The sequence below is a fragment of the Musa acuminata genome, chromosome BXJ3-8 (assembly GCF_036884655.1).
Source record: "Musa acuminata AAA Group cultivar baxijiao chromosome BXJ3-8, Cavendish_Baxijiao_AAA, whole genome shotgun sequence".
Taxonomy (NCBI): domain Eukaryota; kingdom Viridiplantae; phylum Streptophyta; class Magnoliopsida; order Zingiberales; family Musaceae; genus Musa; species Musa acuminata.
This window is the reverse complement of record NC_088356.1, coordinates 39,958,030-39,980,183: the sequence shown is the minus strand read 5'-3', so window position 1 is coordinate 39,980,183 and position 22,154 is coordinate 39,958,030. Positions and strand designations below refer to the sequence as shown.

Below are 22,154 nucleotides of genomic sequence, written 5' to 3'. Positions count from 1 at the left end.
ATGTTGCGACGGCATCTACCGGAGATGCTCCAACTAAAAGACAGGACGATGGCTTGGGTCTCCTATTAGGTCAATATGCAGCATGTTTAGTCTCGCATCACATCGATTCAGGAGAGTCAAATAAACAAAGTCGAATGCACTTCATGAAATGTTGTTGCTGCACCCCAAAATAGGATTCTCAAGCAACGCCTCAGCACAAGCAAAATAGCACACAAGAAAAGTAAAATTACAAGTTAATTCACACAAGCCGACGTAAAAGTCGCTTAATTTACATCTGATGCAATCGCAAACACTGCATCATCTTATGGCTACTACTACAAAACGTACACAGATTGACAAAGATGAGCTGCAGAAATCATTTCGGAATGAGATCCGTGAGATCATTTAAAGCCCATAAGCAGTACGTCGTATGCTCGATAGGATCCTCCACAGAGATGATGCATCTTCTTGATGCATCATATGTTCCATTCCATGCATTTTGAAATATAGCAAGCACACTGTCACCCGACACCGGAACACTAATCTTTATTACCCAGCTTTCTATACTTTGGAGGAATTGATTCATTGAACTTTGCACTTCTCTTCACGTTCGCATTGCTCGCCATAGTAATGGTTGGAGAGACAGAAGAGCCGGTGTTTCTTCGCTCGAATCTCCCGATATTCCAGAATGAAAAACGTTCTTTTGGCTCATTCATGCAAACGGTAGCTTCCCCAAGAAGGTTTGTTGTCGTAGTCTGATGCGAGCCGATGGGGTCCTGTCAGCAATAGAGAAAGTAATCATGTCTAAATGTCATATCTAAAATCAAATCAAGAACTTCAGATGATAAAGAGGAATTACAACCGAGCAAACAGCAGCAATATCACACCATTCACACTACTAGTATAACCAATTTATATCATCAGACTTTCTCATTGCAATTGCTTGCAGATCACAAGCCAAATCAACAAAACTCCCAAATATCCGCTGAAAAAAGGGCAATCACTTAACCTAAGATACTAAAAGACTGCAGTTGTTATGAGATTTCTCATTTCTACTCTCTGGTCTCCCATAATATTTCTCTTGCTTGTCCGAAAATTGACCTAAGCTACCATATGAAAATATAACAAAAGGCCACCTCAGGAAAGGAGTCAAAATTGCAAACAAATTTTACTGCCGTGTAAAGATTTGTTATATGATATGTCCTTATCATGCCCTATCTAATATACATGTTTCACAACCAACAATTATTTTGCTTAATATCCGTGACACGATAGAACTAATGGCCAAACACAAGAAGTCAAATACCAGAAGGAGTTGACTTTTTCAAGTTAGAATACTAATCATAGTCCTACAATAACATTGTTAGGCCTAATCTCAACATGTTAATGAAAGCTTAAGAACAAGGTACGATTGGGTAGATAGATTTTTCGATCAGTTTCTACTTTTGAGATGATCGTCATTTCTACTCTTCAAGATATGGTTCTACAGTCCATCGTTATATATTTATACGTATCATTCCTGTTTTATATACATGTAATACAAGAGTCTTCAGCTTAATAGAGTTCATGTAATATGATGAGCCTGACTTTGCTGTCATACTCCATCGGTTTCCTTCATTTTCTTGAAATAAGAAAAGCCACTAATTGAATCTTTTTATGTAGAGAGTCCTTGTTTTCCTCTTACTCATCATAATATTCTACTGTTTCTTATATTATATTTCTCAACTTCGGTTAGATAGTAGAACACAAGTAAGCAGCATATTACTCTCCTTGATCGATAGACAATCATCATCTGGTTGCATCCAATATGGAAAGGGATGGTTCATTTGAACCAAGTGTAGATTAAACGTAGCAGCCCAATTGAGTTATCTCAAAATAAAATGATCAAGAAAATACAGGCCAGCAAGATTAAGCATGAATTTAAGCTTCACTAGAGCGAGCAGATGAAGGGTGATACGGAATTACATATGATGTTCTAACTGGAGCAGCAGCATCAGCACCATCACGAAGATGAGCACCTGAGGAAGGAAACAAGATAATGATGCTTTCAAATAGACCTTCCTAATCTTCTAAAACCAAAGTAAATTCTTTGACAGAACTCACCTCTGCTTCTTGATACCTGCTGAACAGAATCACAGGCACACCATGGATCAACAGGTATGTGTTCCTCATACGATCTCGATGATGAAAAATCATCAACCACTTCCCGTGGCGGAAAACAAGACATATGCAATGGAGGATGCCAATTTTCATTACTTGGGGGTCTCATTTGATTTCGATTATCCAAAATTTTGGTGTTTCCACCGTCCATCGGATGTGCCATTGTTCCTTTGCTCCGATCAATCGAGCAATCGGAGTAAAACGATGACCGGAACTGAAAGAATGGAGATAATTTCACCTGATTGGGGACATCAGACGTTCTCCTCGACGGAAAGAACACATTCACCTGATCCACTTTTATCTCAGCTTGAACAGAGCCGAGCTGCCGTCCGAGACAAGAACCGAGTATTCCCCTCTCCCCATCCGATTCTTCCCCGAGGCGAGGCATCCTCCGAAACGGAGGACAAAAACCACCACCCTCGCCATGATCTCTCCTTCCAAGATTTCTCTCATCACCAACCTCTCGGCCGCCCCGCTGTCCTCTCCGACGAATCGGAGCACTTCTTGACCTAATCCGATAGGGACCGAAGCCACTGACAGACCGGTCTCCTCCGTCGTAGTACGCGATCCGAGGCGGGATCACGCCGGCGGGACTCCGCTCGAACAGACTGGGGTAGCGGCGGGCAAAGAAGGACGAGTGGAGGGTGGAAATCGAGGCCGGGGTGCGGGACTCGTCGGTGGAGGTAGTGTGTTTGTTGTAGCTGACGACGCCGCTGCTGTCCCCGACGTTGATGGGGGCGCCAGGGTCCTCGGTAAACGGGAGCTTCCTCCTGGCGGGTGGCGGCGGCGCGGCGCGCCTCGGGTGCAGGCGGCTGACCCAGGAGGAGCAGAGGGTTCCGCGCCGCTCGTCATGGTGGTTGAAGGAGCCGCCCTCGCGGCCGCCACCGGTCCCGCACCCGACGGTAGTGCTCTTGCTGCCTACGGAGCTCTTCAGAGATGAGGGGAATGGATTAATAGACATAAATGAACACGGAAGAAGCAGCAACAGAGGAAGGAGGAGCCTCCCATCCCGTTATATTTAGATAAGGGGTCTTCTTGCATATTAGTACCTCAGTTCTCTTACTTTTCCACTTAGGTACTCTGATATATATATATATATATATATATATATATATATATATATATAAGGTGATTGTGCAGTGCAGAAAAAGAAAATTTATTACGCATATTTAATAAAAAATAACTTCAACAATAACTTACTACAAATAAAATATACATCTGCATAAAGATGTCAATTATACAGGTAAAGATAATGCAACAACCATTAGAGGCAGAACAGAAACCATCAGACTTATTACTAACCTACTGGAAGTGCTAAGAGCCCAGAATTGGTCCAAAGGATAAATTAAATCCCACAAGACAAAGAAGCAGTATCCAATTTACTCAACCAAATTCACCAGTAGTTTTGGTTTCATATTCATATTTCATTTCCAGTACTCATGAGCTCCCAAACTAAGTGCCACCACATGAGGAGGGATCTGTAAACCACTGCTAACAAGATGCTCTTGTTAGTCATATATATTAAGAAGCCTTTGAATCAAGCTCGAACACTCATTTCTGAGTTCTCCTTGATACATAGAGAGAATTCATTGAGGCATTAGAAAGCTGATAATTGGTGTAATGCCGATGCTAGGAAGTTGGCCGAACACTGATGGCTTGCTATACACAACCTTGTGGACCAGGAGGCATCCAGTGAAGAAGTAGCACTTTCATGAAAGATCCCTATCATTAATCATGTGTATTTGAGAAAATAGAATAGAACAGAAACAAACTGGAAAAAGAAAATTATATTGCCTAAACGTTTCCGGTTACATTTCTAAAGCAGCTATTCTTCAAAGTGATTAAGAAGATGTACACTAACCCCAGTTGCAGCTTTGAAATCTTTGCACCCAGATGTATACTCCTTTTAACTTGGATCGTGTTGACTATGCAAATCATTTTGGAGGTATCAGGTTTCTTTCACAGAATTTCCTTTCACTGGCTGTCTTGATGCCAGTTCGCCAATTCTTGTCCCTGCAATGTAGCCACCACTCCAAGCATTCTGGGGAGAAAATAATTTTACAGATGATTGAATGGAAACCATAATAACTTGCAAAATACACAACATCAAGACAGACCAAGCAGGATGTGATAACTCTTGCATCGAATATTATCCAGAATTCAATTCTGGCAAACTTAGTTCCAGCAATGTTCATGGTTCAGATTTTAAGACCAGAATTACAGCCAGGAGCACAATTTTTTCTGTATACTTTTTCCAAACTATGCATGTGGTCTCATTCATTGAACTACAATTTCATGGCTCAAAGTACATCTTTTTCATTTCAGCCTTTTATGTTTCCTCTTTTTCTCAATCATATTAAAAAATTTGCAGTTCACCTCCAAAATAACGAATAAATTTATCGAGAATCAATTAAATGTAACATAAAAAATTAAAATGTTTATTCACAGTTCTTTTATGCCGGTAAGCTTGTGAACATATTTACTTCCAAAATTACAAGAGTTTGACTTCAAGACAACCGTCTTAATCTGAGTTTCCACAATTTTCATGAATACCTTCATATGCTTTAGAGACTATTAATGAAATGATTTTGTTCCATTTTCTACACTCAATATTACATACTACAGACACTGAAGGAATTCTTACGTATGAAAAAAGCCAAAGCATGCATCTGTGAAGTCCTAAGCTACCCATTAAAGCTATGAGAGCTTTTAGAATATAAATAGCCATCGATTGGATATTTAGTAAACAAATATTAGTTTGAATCAATGAGACTTTAAATGTGTTTAAAGTACTTTCAACAACAGTGATACTTCATATATGACTTAAAACTATGAGAAATGTACATCAGAAAAACAAACAAACAATTTGGGAAATCAGAGCTAACATAAAGGATTTTTGAAAGCTCCAGAGATCTGCATCCAGCATTTAGCTCCAGACACTGGCAATTGCTTTGATAAATGAGGCGGTCATTCTTAATGATATACATGCATAAACTACCAATCAACCAAATCATGAAGACCTTATGGCTATTGCTTGCAGTTCATTGAGGCAAATGCAAGGCACCACTACTCTTTTAACTTCAGGTACAAACGTTGCAACTCGCAACAAAATATAATTGTCGGTTCAAATATAATCATGGTCATCTGATAATTACCTGAAAGTTAAATCCACCAGTAATTCCGTCTACATTTAATATCTGCAACAGAGTCCAAATCTAGTGATGTATTTCATCAAATAAATTGCTAAACAAACAATAGAAACTCAATATGTTACCTCCCCTGCAAAGAATAGGTTTGGCCTTATCTTGCTTTCCATGGTATTAATTGATACCTGAAGAGTAAATAATAGAAAAAGGAAAAAAAGAAATAACATAAAATACTCCTTTTTGTTCCAAGAAACAGAAACTAAGGCACAAACCTCAGATAGTGGAACACCTCCAGCAGTGACAAATTCATCTTTAAATTGACCCTGCATAGGTGACAGAGCTTCTAAATAACATCAACTAGCAAAATTTCACTGAAAATTTGCAAAATTTATGATTGCAATACAAATTGAAGAAGACCATGACAGACTTTTCCTGCTATTCCAAATGGGCATTGCTTTAACAATAGAGCTATGGAATTCAAATGGTTATTTGAAATAGAAGCCCATAATATATCTGCATCTAAACCCTGAAAAGAGAGGACCATGTTGGTTCAGAAGATTGAGTATATTAACAATTCAAGTGAAAGATGGTATATATATGTTACAAAACCTCGCGTTCCAGTAAATATCTCCAAAATCGTTTTACCAAGTTGAACTTTGTAGGAAACGAATTACATGCCTTAGTTTTCTGCAATGAACAACAACAGTCATCAGGTCAAAAAAAGACCCATAAGATTCTATGCTGAAGCTTGACAACATTATTTATGTTACCAGTCATAATACCAAAAATAAAGTTCAGAAGTGAAACAAAAAATATTCCAAGAATGTAAAGCATAACATGTGATTCACGTAACAGGTGGTTACTTACACAATAGCATTAAGATTTACAGTGGATTGTGCAGTTGAATAATTAAAGAGGTCAACAAAAGTCTAGTTGCACAAGACTTGAGCTGAGTGATACTTATGATTATATCCCTTTTTGGCTGTCACAAAAAGAACATATATCTCAATTTTTAAAATATATATGGTTGTAGTGATGAAGACAAAAAAAAAAAAGTGGAAAGCAAGGCACTAGAACCAATCACATATTGTTTTTTTGGGAGCAATAAAATATCCTTCTTTTGGAAAATAATATATTGTCTTTGACCATCATGAGATATGGCCATCTATAATGAATACCAATGACTAGTAGAAAAATGTCAAATTGAATTATGTTTAAGCTCAAATCTGAGGAAATAGAGTGTGAAAGTACTGATGCCTCACCAATAATATTGCACATGAGGAGGTCTTAAAGCATAAATTCAATTGCATTAGTTCAATTTGAGTACAGTGTACTGCGAAAATCAAAAACAAATTTGGAGATTTTACTGACATATGGCAGCTGCCACAGCCCAGTTGTCAATGGGATAATTGGTTATGTTGCCGAAGTAAAGATGAGTCTAAAACTTATCCTAAGCATTCTGTTCATCTTGACATATATACAGAAATGGACAAATACAGAAAAAAAGAAAGAGGCAAAAGAAGCTTTGCCTAAAAAACAGAAGAAAAAAAATAGCAAATAAGGAATAGCCCACTAGAACTCGCGACCACATTAAAGAGACAATAGCAGCTTCCTAAGTAAAAGATAAGAGTTGCAGAAGAAACCGTACTGCAAGCTGGTCTTTGTGCTGGCAAAGGATGTACTTCACATCCTCTAAATGAATGTCAGGTACAAAGTCTACCAAAAGTATTCCTGTTTTGAAATTCAATCAACAACTGAGAACATTCATATATATTGCACATGTATAAGAAAAATAGCATGTCCTGCACATGTGCAAAACAATTATATACAATTCATATGGGATCTAAAAGAAAACAACTACGCCCAAAGGTAACAAGGGGCATTCAAGATAATTTTGTTGTCCTTATTAGTGGTTAATTCTACTTAGCTATGGGTTTCATAGAGTAATAAGGCTATCGTAATGATTTGATCAAAACTGATTCCATGCGCTCTGTGAAGATATTCTCATGTGATGCTGATGCCCCTTTGTCACGGACAAAATTGTAAACAGGGTGTTTGATATAATGCTTATGTATGTTCATGTCTTTCGGTTTTGTTTATGCTTTGCACAGCATATAAAGGGCTGGCAGTAGGCTTAACAACCCTATTTTCTTTAGTTTTGGCGGCCGACCAAGGCTTGCAAACAAATGTTGTGTCATGTGGGCACTTGTGGGGATTTCGGTCTGTAGTGGACCATTTTGGACCCTTTGTTGTACGACCGTTCAAAGCTTGTAAAGTCTGTTTGTAATTTGCATTAGCTATGAAGTGTTTATTGAAATGGTTACTTGTGGATCCCGAGTAAGATGCTTTCTCTAACCCGTTTTTTCTTTTGTAGGTCCTAAGGGACTATAGGAGGTTTCGGGGAAGTTGACATTCGCCAACGGATACGCAAGGATGCCGCACAACTTAGGTAAAACCAAGTAAGTCCATGAATATGGTATCAGAGCGGGACAAGCACTCATAGAATCACTTGGCATGCAAACGTGGGGGACCTAGCAGGGCTGCGTTGAGGGCAGCCAGCACGTGCGACCATTTGGGGAAAAATGGGCATGAAGATATAGGGAAAAGGAGTCGCTCAAAGGAGCAAGCATATGAGATTGGCATTCAAAGGAATAGTCAACCCTTCGCGCAAGAGGCACCAAGAGGACAAGCAAGCTGGGAAGAATACATAACGCATAAAGGTTGGGATGGTTGAATTTGAGCTATGGCTCGACGTTGACAACCATACTTGATGGTGCTCAAGGCAAGCGAGACGCTTGGTAAAGGATGAGACCATGCAAGGTGGGATAGGTTATTCAGCGATTGAAAGAGTTGTGCAAAGCTCACAGAGGTGAGGGGAATTGCTAACTCGAAGAATTCGGTACTCATGCAAGGGCTTGTATGTGAACGATAGAATGTTCGTGACCATCCCAATGCGACCGAAACTCGGCGCCATAGAGCATTGAAACTTTCTCTTCAGCATGAGAAATATACGTTCGTAGAAGGCTAAAGTGTGCAGCAAGTTCAGCATGTTGCTAGGCCTTGAGGGGTGTAGCAGGGGTTGAATTAGCGAGGAGTCTCAATCTAGCAAGTGCATTTGTAGGGCAGAACAATGCACAGTTTGTTCAGCAAGGCAGAGTAGTCCAAGGAGGTGGTGGTCTCTGAAACTTTCAGAGGGAAGGATGCGAAGAGAGAAGTTGCTCCAACGGGATAGATACCTTGGAGGGATAAGTCTCGGTTCTCCAAAGGGAAAATCATGCGCAATGGACCGCACATGTTGAGGAGGAGTACCTCAAGACAACAATCCCACAAAGCTCAACGGACTAAGCGAGTGGCGAGGAGTCATCACATGATCTCGTATGAGATAATACATTGGGGGATGCATTGCGAGATTAAGTGGGGGAGTGACCCAAGGCAACACAAATGAAAGCACACTTGGAGCCGAAATAGAGATCAGACTCAACAAAGGGTTGACCCGTGGAATGGTGGGCGCGAAGGCCACCATTAACTCAATGCAAACTGAGGAGTAGAGCAACTTGGGTGTAAATTGGTGAAGGACTCAAGCCACATGAAGGGAGTTGGTATAGAAAATAGAACATAGAGCAAAGGCACGAAGCTTTCCTTGGATAAAAGTCTAGGACATGAACTCTTGCAGAGGCAAGAGTGGGATCATGTCGTTCCATGGATCCCTCATTCTGATGGAGCGGACTCATCCTGCATGATGCCAAAGACGAAGGAAGCTTTGATGCACATGCACCTTATCTTGAAGAAGCATTTGACAGAGGAACTAAGGCGACTCAACTTGCGGAGGCGAAGTTGGGTTCAGAAGGCCTTGGCATGGGGCAAGAGGATGCGAAGGCAGGTACTCTTGAAGAATATTCCATAGTATTGTCATTCAAGTTGCCATGAAGGAAGCGGTGCGTAACGGAGATTGTATCAGTAAGGGCAGAGGCCTAGGATCCAGACAATGGTACGCCAATTTCAGCAAAGTTGGTGGACTTCGAGAGCTACTAGGTGATGGACTGTCATAAAGCATTCGTCTAGGTGTGACCCAAGAGCGGGTTGTCACGGACAAAACTGTAAACAGGGTGTTTAAATGTAATGCTCATATATGTCCATATCTTTTGGTTTGTTCATGCTTTGCACAGCATGTAAAGGGATGGTCGAAGGCTTAACAGCCCCATTTTTGTTGGGTTAGTGGTCGTTTTAATCTTGTAAATAAAGGTTGTGTCATGTGAACACTTGTGAGAGATATTCGGTCTGTAGTGGATCATTTTGGATTATTTGTTGTGCGACCATTCAGAGTTTATGAAGTTTGTTTGTAATTTGCATTGGTTATGAAGTGTTTCCTAAAATGATTGTTTGTGGGATCCCAAGTGAGGCGCTTTCTCTAACATGTTTTCTCTTTTGTAGGTTCTAAGGGACCATAGAAGGTTTTGGAGAGGCTGACCTTTGCGGACGGATATGCCGCACGACTTAGGCAAAACCAGCTAAGTCTGTGACAGATGGTATCAGAGCAGGACAAGCACTCATAGAAACACTTGGCATACAAACGTGAAGGACCTAGCAGGGCTGCGTTGAGGGCAACCAGCATAGGCAACCGTTTGGGGGAAAATGGGCATGGAGATGTAGGGAAAAGGAGTCGCTCAGAGGAGCGGGCATTTGAGATTGGCATTCAGAGGAATGGCCAACCCTTCGCGCAAGAGGCACCACGAGGACAAGCAAGTTGGGAAGAATGCATAACGCACGAAGGTTGGGATGGCTGAGTTTGAGCTACGGCTCAACGTTGGCAACCATACTTGATGGTGCTCAAGGCAAGCAAGGCGCTTGGTAAAGGATGAGACCATGTAAGGTGGAATGGGTTGTTCAACGACCGAAAGAGTTGTGCAAAGCTCATAAAGGTGATGGGAATTGCTAACTTGAAGAATTTAATACTTATGCAAAAGCTTGTTTGCGAACGATGGAGTGTTTGTGACTATCCCAAGGCGACTGAAACTCGGCGCCATGGAGTATTGAAACTTTCTCTTCAGCATGAGAAGGATACATCCGTAGGAGGCTGAAGTGTGCAGCAAGTTCAACATGTTGCTATGCCTTGAGAGGTGCAGCGGGAGCTGGATTGACATAGTGTCGCAATCTAGCAAGTGCGTTTGTAGGAGGCAGAATAATGCACAGTTTGTTTAGCAAGGCGGAGTAGTCCAAGGGAATGGTGGTCTCCGAAACTTTCAAAGAGAAGGAAGCAAAGAGATAAGTTGCTCTAACGAGATAGATATCTAGGAGAGATAAATCCCGGCTCTTCAAAGGGAGAACCATGTGCAACGGACCGCATATGTTGAGGAAGAGTACCTCAAAACAACTTCACAAAGCTCAACGGACCAAGCAAGTGACGAGGAGTCATCGCATGATCTCGTTTGAGATAATGCATTACGAGATCAAGTGGGGGAGCGACCCAAGTCACACAAGATGAAGGTACACTTAGAGTCGATATAGAGATTGGACTTATTGAAGGACTGACCCGTGGAATAGTGGGTGTGAGGACCATCATCAACTAAATGCAAATCGAGGAGCGGAGCAACTTGGGTGTAACTTGGCGAAATACCCAAGCCGCATGAAGGGAGTCGACATAGAAGATGGAACATAGAGCGGAGGCATAGAGCTTTCCTTGGACAGGGGTCAAGGACATGAACTCTTGCAGAGGCAAGAGCGGGATCATGTCGTTCCATGGGTCCCTCATTCTGATGGAGCGGGCTCATCCTATATGGTGCCAAAAACGAAGTGAGTTTCGAGGAACATGTACCTTACCTCGGAGAAGTATTTGATGGAGGAACTAAGGTGACTCAATTTGTCGATGCGAAGTTGAGTTCAGAAGACCTTGGCATGGGGCAAGAGGACACGGAGGCAAGTACTCTTGAAGAATATGCCACAATGCTACCAATCAAGTTGTCATGAAGGAACCGGTGCGCTGCGAAGATTGTGCTGGTAGGGGAAAGGGCCCAGGGTCCAGACAATGGTGCACTAATTTCAGCAAAGTCGGTGGACTTCGGGAGCTACTAGGCAACGGACTGTCCTAGAGCGGTACTTCGTCTAGGTGTGACCCAAGAGCGGGTGGACGAAGGTCGATTGCCAAAGGAGTGAACACAATTGAAAGTGGAAGAGGCCTTGTGATGTTTTGGCAGAGGTCATACATGAAGGGATCACAATACGAGTTCATCCCACAAGGATCAGAGTGCAATGGAGATGTCACCAAGAGGCGACATGGTGCAGCGGATCGTGGTGAAACAGTTCGTGGCAACGCGATACACACGAATCTAGTCCCGTGAGGGACTATATCATATGGAGGTATGATCGGGGGCTACTAGGAGCTCCACTTCGGTGAACAACACGACGATAAGAAGGGCTATGGATTCAAGGAGTGAAAGCCACAGTACCACAGAGGCGGGTCTTCCGTGTGTGCATCGAATTTTGTATCGGACAAAAGCCTTGATCATCAGCATATGGGGGTTGTGTACCACCGAGAGAAAAGTTCGAATGCAAGTACCAGTGAGTCCCATGGGAGGGACTTGATCATGTAGAGGTATGATCAGAGCGGCTGGAGAGTTGGACTGCTCCAGAGCCCATATTCGCTTAAGGGAGCTCGACAAGTCAGAGGACAAGGCCGAGTAAGCGAACGTTGCTACCAAGGAAGCTAAGGAGAACAGAATCAATGCGAACCCTACAATATGATGGCAGAGGCTATGCATGGGAGTTGCAGTCTGTCTTTCCATCGACTAAGAGGAACTGCTAAGAGAACACAGCGGTGTTGAAGCAGGGGGTCGAAAAGGGCGAGGAAGCGACAACGAGTCCAGAGGGACTTAGCTACCCCAAACCAAGCATCGGTTATAATGGAGGCGGACTTGGAGGAGTGTCACAGAGACATATCTACCGATCGTGACGAAAGGGATGCAGATGTGAGGCAACATATAATAGGGCCATGGGCATAGTAGCGCTATGGTACCACAAAGGCGAGACTTCCGTGAAGTCAACGATCTCTTGCTCTCATGAAGGGAGAGCGCTTGGTCGTGAAAGGGACCGAGGAGATAGAGCATGCAGAGGTAAACTCCAAGTACCGAGACAAGGCTGAAGGGCAGAGGCCAGGGAACTTCGTAAGACCGGTGTCAACGAGCTTCTCATCAAAATAGCCGAAAGTAAAGGACTTCGAGTCGTGCAAGAGTGCACGACTAAGGAACGAAGCAGGCAATACGCGATGTTGTACCCTTGCTACTCAGTGGAGTAGGCGACAGGGTTGATAGAGAAGACGGTACAATCCTAACGGCGATCAAAACTTTTAAAGACTTACTCCAAGTTAGAGTGAAAACTTTCTGCATTCTAAAAGTTTGATGGCATTAAGAAGGTGAATCACAGTAGCTAACTCAACGCAAGAAGTGCAAACACTTCGAGTGCTTCAGAAGTGTGAGCAAAGAGCAGGTAAAGATCAGTAACCAGCTCGATGCATGGAGTACAACCCTCGAAGAGGCGGGCGAAGTCAAGTAACCTTTGTCTTCTCAACTCTTAAAAGAATGGGCGGAACCAAATACCCCAATTCTCTTAGCTATCCAGCAGATGAGCTTTGCATATGTTCAAAGACCCTTCAAAGAAACAAAATCAAAGACAATAGTTGTCAAATCATTACCAATGGCGATCAGTGCTACTGAGAGTAGATTATCCGCTTCATTTCCCAACAGAATGCCAATCGAAAGCGGAAGTGATGCGAACCTACTTGGAAGTGACAACTAAGTGAAAGAAGAGTCGATAGGCAAATTTTGTGGAGGAAGGACCCAAAAACTTCAAAAGTTTACGAGATGATGCTTGATAAAGCTCCAACAAGCATCCACCCAGTTCAAGCAGCATGAGGTATTTAAGAGACTAGCGCATAGTAAGGATGGTCTTTTCATTCATCTGAAGGATCCGCAGGAACCAACAGGGATCAACACAACTCAGCCAACCCCACACTAAAGCCAAAGTCATTGGCGAGTTGAAGCAGTATGGCGGATCAAAAGTTCGACTACTCAACAACAGCGGTGGAGAGCAGCTAAGAGCCAGGAGGCACATTGTAGCAAGGATAGAAGATTGAAGACTCGGCAAAGGTGAGGAGTTGCAACGTCGACAAAGGCTTCGACGAGGATATCGAATGAATATGTGGGGAAGAATGTCACGGACAAAACTGTAAACAAAATGTTTGAATGTAATACTCATGCATGTCCGTGTCTTTTGGTTTGTTCATGCTTTGCACAGCATGTAGAGAGACGGTCAAAGGCTTAATAACCTCATTTTAGTTGGGTTTGGTGGTCATTTTAGGCTTGTAAATAAAAGTTGTGTCATGTGGACACTTGTGAGAGATATTCGGTCTGTAGTGGACCATTTTAGATCCTTTGCTGTGCAACCGTTCAGAGCTTGTGAAGTTTGTTTGTAATTTATATTGGTTATGAAGTGTTTCCTGAAATGATTATTTGTGGATCCCAAGTGAGACGTTTTCTCTAACCCGTTTTCTCTTTTGTAGGTCCTAAGGGATCATAGGAGGTTTCGGATATACTGACCTTTGCGAACGGACACGCAAGAGTGCCGCACGACTTAGGCAAAACCAGCTAAGTCCGTGACAGGGTGGACGAAGGTCGATTGCCAAAGGAGCGAACACAATCGAATGTGGAAGAAGCCCTGTAATGTGTTGGCAGAGGCCACACATAGAGTGATCACAATTCGAGTTCATCCCACAAGGATCAGAATGCAATAGAGATATCACCAGGAGGCGACATGTTGTAGCGAAACGTGGTGGAATAGTTCGTAGCAATGCGATACATACGAATCTTGTCCCGCGAGGGACTAGATCATACGGAGGTATGATCGAGAGCTACTGGGAGCTCCACTTCGGTGAACAACACGACAGCAAAAAAGGCTATGGATTCAAGGAGTGAATAGCATGGTATCGCAACGGCGAGTCTTCCATGCGTGCATCGAATTTTGCATTGGATATAAGCTTCGTCATCAGCATATGGGGGTTGTGTACCACCGAGGGAGTATACTAAATGCAAGTACCAGTAAGTCCTATAGGAGGGACTTGATCATGCAGAGGTATGATCAGAGCGACTGGAGAGTTGGACTGCTCCAGAGCTCATATTCGCTTAAGGGAGCCCGACAAGTCAGAGGACAAGACCGAGTAAACGAACGTTGCTACGAAGGAAACTAAGGAGAACAGAATCGGTGCAAACCCTACAACATGATAGCAGAGGCCATACATGGGAGTTGCAGTCTGTCTTTCCATCGACTAAGGGGAACTGCTTAGAGAACACATAGGTGTTGAAGTTGGGGGTCGAAAGGCGCGAGGAAGGGACGACGAGTCCAAAGGGACTCGGAGGAGTGCCACAGAGGCAGATCTACCGATCGCGAAGTAAAGGATGTAGATGCGAGGCGACGGATAGTAGGGTCATGGGCATGGCAACGCTATGGTACCGCAGAGGCGGGACTTCCGTGAAGTCATGGATCCCTTGCTCTCATAGAGGGAGAGCGCTTGGTTGTGAAAGGGGCCGAGAAGGTGGAGAATACGGAGGCAATCTCCAAGTACCGAGACAAGGCTGAAGGGCAGAGGCCAGAGAACTTCGTAAGACCGGTGTCAATGAGCTTCTCATCAAGATAGCCGAAAGTGGAGGACTTCGGATCGATGCAAGAGTATACGACCAAGGAACGAAGCAGGCAGTACGCGGTGTTGTACCTTTGCTACTCAGTGGAGTAGGCGGCAGAGATGATGGAGAAGACGATACAATCCCAGAGGCGACCAAAACTATTAAAGACTGACTCCAAGTTGGGGTGAAAACTTCTTGCATTCCAGAAGTTTGATGGCATTGAGAAGGTAAATCACAGTAGTTAACTCAACGCAAGGAGTGCAAATATTTTGAATTCTCTAGAAATGTGAGCAAAATGCGGGCGAAGGCTAGTAACCAGCTCGATGCATAGAGTACAACTCTCGAGGAGGCGAGTGAAGTCAAGTAACCTTTGTCTTTTCAACTCTTAAGAGAATGGACGAAACCAAGTACCCCAATTCTCTTATATATCCAGCAAAGGAGCTCTGCACATGTTTAAAGACCCTTCGAAGAAACCAAATGGAAGATAATAGTTGTCAAATCCTCACCAATGGTGATCAGTGCTACTGAGAGTAGATTATCCGTTTCATTTCTCAACAGAATGTCAATCGAAAGTAGAAGTGATACGAACCTATTTGGAAGTGACAACTAAATGAAAGAATAGTCAATGGACAAATTTTGTGGAGGGAGGACCCAAAAACTTCAAAAGTTTACGAGGCGATGCTCATTAAAGCTCCAACAGGCATCCACCTAGTTCAAGCGGCATGAGCCATTTGAGAGACCCATGCATACTAAGGATGGTCTTTTCCTTCATCTGAAGGATCTGCAGGAACCAACAGTGATCAACACAACTCGACCAACCCCACACTAAAGTCAGAGTCATTGGCGAGTTGAAGCAGCATGACGGATTAAAAGTTCGACTACTCAACAATAGCAGCGGAGAGCAATTGGGGACCAACAGACGTATTGCAGCTGGAGCAAAAGATTAAAGACTCAGCAAAGACGATGAGTTACAACATCAGCAAGAGCTTCGACGAGGACGTCGAAGGAATAAGTAGGGGAGAATGTTACGGACAAAATTGTAAACAGCGTGTTCGATGTAATGCTTATGTATATCCGTGTCTTTTGGTTTTGTTTATGCTTTGCACAGCATATAAAGAGTTGACGGTAGGCTTAGTAGTTGGGTTTAGTGGTCGACCTAGGCTTGCAAACAAAGGTTGTATCATGTGGGCACTTGTGGGGATTTCGATCTATAATAGACCATTTTGGACCCTTTTTTGTGCGATCGTTCAGAGCTTGTAAAGTTTGTTTGTAATTTGCATTGACTATGGAGTGTTTACTGAAATGATTGCTTGTGGATTCCGAGTAAGACGCTTTCTCTAACCAGTTTTCTCTTTTGTAGGTCTTAAGGGACCATAAGAGGTTTCGAGGAGGCTGACCTTTGCGGACAGACACGCAAGGGTGCCGCACAACTTAGGCAAAACCAGCTAAGTCCATGACACCATGGTGGATGGAAAACTTTTGTAAAGATAGCATATTGTCAATTTTGTTAGGGTTGCTGGTTGGCTCCATACCGGATAACTGAATACCCCACAACCTCTCTGACACTACCAAAACTACCCATTCCTCCTTTTCTTGGTTTCGGAATTTTGTAACCTAGAGCTTTTTTGTTTTACCTCTCCTTTTAAAAAAATAAAATATAATAAGTGAGCTTCACACATCTGTTCATACTTTCTGGGATTAATGATCTTGTTTTTTGTTATATGCTTGTTATATAACAGAATTAAATCAAGAAAATAAATATGAATATAAAATGTACAAAGATTATCCTTAAAAGCAGTATCAACTATCATAATCAGGATAGATATATATTCTCGACACCTCACCCCAGAATTGACTAAAGAATAAAACATCAAGAATAACACTTGTTTTTCTTTTGACTATTCATAACAGTATATCTGAAACTATTACCTATTTACCTGTATAATTGGAAAGGAAGAGTTCGCGTGCTCCCCAAGCAGATAAGCGGAGAATTACAGGCCCACTAAGACCCCAGTGGGTTACTAGCATAGGTCCAACCTACAGAACTCAAATAATATATTGGAAAAATGTTCAACATTTATGATAAATGAACTTACAGAAGTACATGCCTGTGTATATTCAGGTAAGTTTTTCTGGATACTTTTCAATTTCAACTTTGCTTTAACTCTTGGGAATGTGACCTATTACCACAAAAAAAGGCAATATGAAAAGAAAAAGAAATTCAAATGGCATATGAGACCAAAATTACAAGGTGATCTTGCATGAGAAATTCATTTTTCAAAGATATCCTCGACGTGGACAAAAATCACTAAAAGATTACCAATTCAGAATTACCCCAGATAAACTTGGCAATTGTGTGTCCTCAATTTTAAATGTGAATAAGCTAGGTACTGGATCTATGATAGAATGACCAAGTTGCGCAGCAATTTTGTAACCCTGCAAAATAATTACAACTGCATGTAACATCCCTAGTCCAATTCTATTTGCAATTAATAGAAGTATGTCCAACCTGTTGGCTGCTACCCGTGGCCATTAGTACATAATCAGCTTTAATGTATTCAACAAAATTCATAGTGCGTTTCTCCACCTTCAGAAGAAACTGTTCACCATCAATCAATGACACATCTGAAACGGTTTTTCCAATCTGCAGTACAACTTAAAAAGAAAATTTATATCAAGTATACATGAAGTTAGAATGTACAAAGCATGTTGCACTATAGTAGGGATATTCAGAGACAAAAAACATACAACTAAGTCAGGAAACATAAATTAATGATTGCATAAAATTTCATGAAAGAGTGGAGGTTTGATATGATAATACAGAAGTAGATTAAGCAATTTGTTGAAATATTGCCAAACTATGTTCATCAGTTTGTACAGGCTTCTTGATTTTCTAACTTCACTTATGTTAACAATGAGATAGATGATGTATCAAGCATTATAAAGGGAATGCATAGACTGCTGGATGGCCACCGATCAACTAGCAAGACCAAGTCATGGGTGAATGGTTAAGCAAAACCTTTGAAAAAGAAAACGGTAAAATAAATATGCGACATGTACCAATTAACCCATACCTATAGTTATATTCATAGTATGATTAGTTTCAAGTGAAACATAAGTCAAACTCAGATAAGACTCATGAATTGAGATTCAATTCACTTCAAGTTAGTTGAATAGTGTTACGTACCTCCTCTCCAATTATCAACACCCAAGGACTTGACCATAAAAAGTATACAAAGTTTTACCGAGTATTTAAGTTTGATGTTTATGAATGTTCCTTTACTAATTAGTACTGTGTTACTCTAAATATCTTATTGCTTTCGTCTTTCACATCTTCTTGATGTCTAATTATTGTGTTGCATACCCAAAAACAAGCATCAACAGTAGTAATATAAATTTGTCAAGTTTGTAATATATAACTAATTATGGTAGACCAGTAGTATCACTTACCCAGTAAAAAAATAACTGTAGCAGTATTATTATCGTGATTGAGGATGAACAGTAACCCTTACAGGTGAAAAGACATACCTCCACGACTTTTTGCTTCACTGAGAAGGCAATCCACTATAGATGCTGAGCTGTTGCTGACGGGGAAAACTCTTCCATCCTCTTCCGTCTGAACTTTTTATAAAAATAAAATGAAAGAATTATCTTAATAATGTGAATCTTCACAAAGATATGTAGGACAGAATGGACTCTGTGTTAATTTTTACAACCTTAAGCTCAACTCCACGATCAGAGAACCAGCGTATTGTGTCCTTTGGTCCATGAATATTGAAAAAGGAACCCCGCAGTTCTCTATTTCCTCTAGGATAATTATCCGTCAGTCCCTGTAATTTGCAGCAAATAAGCCCAGAAAATTCTAGATATACCATAATCAACTAAATTCCATCATCATTCACTCTCATAGTCTCATTACAGGGTATATGCTTGTCACAAATTTATTTTAATAAAATTCTGCAACATAAAGTGACAGAGAAATGTCTTATTAACACAGTCTACAACATTTTTCTGGTGCCTTACCGCTGAGTCAAAAAAAAGCCCATTTGTTACATTACATCGGCCTCCACCAGAAATTTTAACCTACAGTTAAAAGCAAATAAAGTTAAATGAGGAACAATGATCTAAAACATGAAATATGCATACTTATTTAAAACATTATACTATGACTTTGACGGATAATTTAAATTGTGATTTATTTATTTATCTGATCACCTATTTGGCATATTCAACTTCATCAAGACATTTTAGAGTATACTTGCCAAAAAGTATCCTCTATTCCATATGCAATTTTTTACAACACTTCTTCCGTTATCCCAATAAGCTTTGTACTTATTTTTCAGATCATATAGGTGCCCAACAATTTGTAATGCAGCACAATGTCAAGACAAGCCTCACAAAAGACTTTGTGGTAGGGTTACCAAAACACCATTTCAGCAATTACGATCAATAAGGCATGAAAGACATAAAGACAAGTCCAAGAAGAACTTGAAATTATACCAGGTTTCAGAACCAAAAACCTATTTTTCTCTCTCTGAAAGACTGAAACCATATCTTTCACTTGGCTAAAAGACCCATAAATCTTTGACTTTCTGATGTAGAAATATCTTCCATTATGAGAAACCCAAAAAGGACACCCACATGCTACATGGAAAAATGAAAAAAGTGACAGCATGATGTAGAAACATCTTCCATTCAGAGGAACACAAAAAGGATACCCACATGCTACATGGAAATTTTTTTAAAAAAAGGACAGCACAGTGCATAAGCTCTTACCAATGCATTTTGACAATATCATTTGACTAAAGCGTAGACTAAAGCATTTGAATAGCATCATCTACCTTCGCTAATGGCTTCCCCTTCTCAATAACCAGCACATTAAGATGTGGCGCTATAAATTTAGCTCTTAGTGAAGCATAGACTCCAGACGCACCACCACCTACCACCACCAACAATTGTTCATTTGCCTACAAAGCAGAGGTAACTATTAGAACAGATTCTGTAGCCATGAAGAACCAACAACTATCATCACTGTCATGGTTCTTTGATCAGGCCATAAGAAAATCCACCTTATCATCCATAATCAGCTCTACCACGACCTATGCTGAAGCACAGTGATAGATAAAGAGAAGAGAGCGATAGTTTTACTTGTTGAGCCATTGTTATAAGTGGAGAAGAACTGAAGCGCTTTCTGCGATGACAGAGCAGCATGCTGCTACTCCTACCAAAATACGAGGCTCCAATGGAATTCCCAAAGTGAAGGACGCTTCCAAGACCCAAGCTCGTCATGCTGGCGTTCACTCAAACGATCACCGAGCACCCTTCAGTGAAACTGAGCCAGCCAAGGGCGGACAAGCAAGAACAAATCTGCAACCTACTTATAGAAACAGCAGAATTAGCTCAGAAAGAGTGGACTTGTCGCTGCGGCATATCTTCGAATGATTGTGGAGCACGCGTCTATGAACTAAGCTACCTAAGGAGGATCAGGGGAAAAGAGCTGACAATTAGAGCAAGGTACTCAACTAGAGAAAGCAACGTTGTCTCATTTCACCTTAGCAAAAGAACAGCCTTCGAACGCGGCATTCCTTCAAACAAGTACTGAGCACGCGTCTGCAAACAGTGCCACCAAGGAAAAGGAAACGGAGAATGGAGAAGGAAGATCAAGGATGCATGAACAACCCTACACCGCGAACGAGAAAATCAACAACAGCACGCACATTTCACATTGGGCCAAAAAGGGCAAAACAAGGGCGTCACCTGGCTGTGGGACGGACGACAGCCTTCCATGATATATCAACAAAACACAAGCCACAATATTCTAATTATTCAATATCGACTACGTCGATTTATTCCATAACATATATAAATAAATCTGACAATAATTGGTTCATTTATAATTATTATTTTACTTTAATACATCAACATATATATATATATATATATATATATATATATATATATATATATATATATATATATATTATTTATTTATTTATTTATATATATATATGTATATATATGTATGTATATATATATATATGTATATATATATATGTATATATGTATGTATGTATGTATGTATGTATGTATGTATGTATGTATGTATGTATATATATACATATATATATATATACATATATATTTATATATATGTATATATATACATATATATATCATATATATATTTATTTATACATATATATATAAATGTATTTATATACATGTACATATATATGTATATATTGTTATGACCGAAATCGGCACTAACATGGGGGGCGGTTAATTAATGCTCATGTAAAAACGTTGATGATTTGAAAACTTTCTTTCGATAAAGTGGTATCAAAAATGCATTTGAATTCAGAGAAAGTGTAAAGTGGAGTGAGTATCCAAAACATTAAGCAATATAAAGAAAAAGTCAAAGAAGAGAAGGCGCACCAATTTTATCGTGGTTCGATCCTCGTGACATACGTCCATTCTCAATTCCTCCTCTGTTGTGATCATCGGCTTCCACTATTGATCTTTTTCTAACGGGTGAAGATCAACTACTCTTTTATTACTCTATTCTCTTTTTCATAGGTTTGAGAGATAACATTTATGGTTCTCTTGACCCTCCCTTAAATAGAAATTATATTTAGGGAAGAGGTGGGGAACTCTCAAGAAATTACAACAGTGTTTTCTCACTTAGCTCACAAGTGTTTTTTGTTGACTTTTCAAATTATTTTCATGCAAAAAAAATTAGGATATTTTGAGGCCCCAAATGACTTCAAAAATAGAGTCAAAAAGTGTCTCATCTTAGGTTTCTAGGATACTAGCAATACCACTGTCATTATTAGGCAGTACCACTGCCTGGCAACCTTGCTCTAGCGATACTACCGCCAGTTTGAGAGGTACAATCGCTTAACAAAGCCTCGAAAACTGGGCTCTAACGGTACCACTGCTTGACATCATTAACTATCGACGGTACCACAGCCAAACAGTACTTGGGAGGCTGAGCCTCAGGCGGTTCCACCGCCAGCCCTAGTAGTGCTATCGCTTGACATGACTCTAAGTAACTGAATGGGTCATCCATCTGACCCAATTCAATCCTGATTCGAGCCCAGTTGGCCCCTAATTGAGTTAGTAGGATTACTCCCCAAACTAACTTAACTTGATATCTAACTACGATAATTAAGACTAAAACAATTATAATACTAACAATCTC

At 40.9% G+C, this 22,154-nt stretch overlaps 1 protein-coding gene across 4 annotated transcripts; it reads right to left on the bottom strand.

Annotated features, from left to right (window-relative positions):
• Positions 1-121: 121 nt before the first annotated feature.
• On the bottom strand, positions 122-20,758 carry LOC135645463 (uncharacterized). Of its 4 annotated transcripts, XM_065163856.1 has the most exons (21): positions 20,711-20,758; positions 20,505-20,633; positions 20,102-20,327; positions 19,795-19,920; positions 18,977-19,036; positions 18,670-18,783; positions 18,482-18,569; positions 17,463-17,608; positions 17,288-17,389; positions 17,062-17,133; positions 16,891-16,990; positions 6,934-7,016; positions 5,895-5,972; positions 5,713-5,811; positions 5,558-5,608; positions 5,414-5,470; positions 5,295-5,336; positions 4,001-4,180; positions 2,083-3,861; positions 1,945-1,997; positions 122-755 (listed from the first exon to the last, which is right to left on the bottom strand). In XM_065163856.1, the coding sequence occupies exons 3-18, from the start codon at positions 20,240-20,242 to the stop codon at positions 4,088-4,090; spliced, it is 1,452 nt and encodes a 483-aa protein (XP_065019928.1). In that variant the 5' UTR covers positions 20,243-20,327; positions 20,505-20,633; positions 20,711-20,758; the 3' UTR covers positions 122-755; positions 1,945-1,997; positions 2,083-3,861; positions 4,001-4,087. The 4 variants fall into 4 exon arrangements, with proteins under 4 accessions (XP_065019928.1, XP_065019929.1, XP_065019930.1 ...); XM_065163857.1 differs by lacking the exon at positions 20,711-20,758 and having other exon boundaries at positions 20,477-20,703; XM_065163858.1 differs by lacking the exon at positions 20,711-20,758 and having other exon boundaries at positions 20,102-20,426; positions 20,505-20,703.
• Between the last annotated feature and the right edge of the window lie 1,396 nt (positions 20,759-22,154).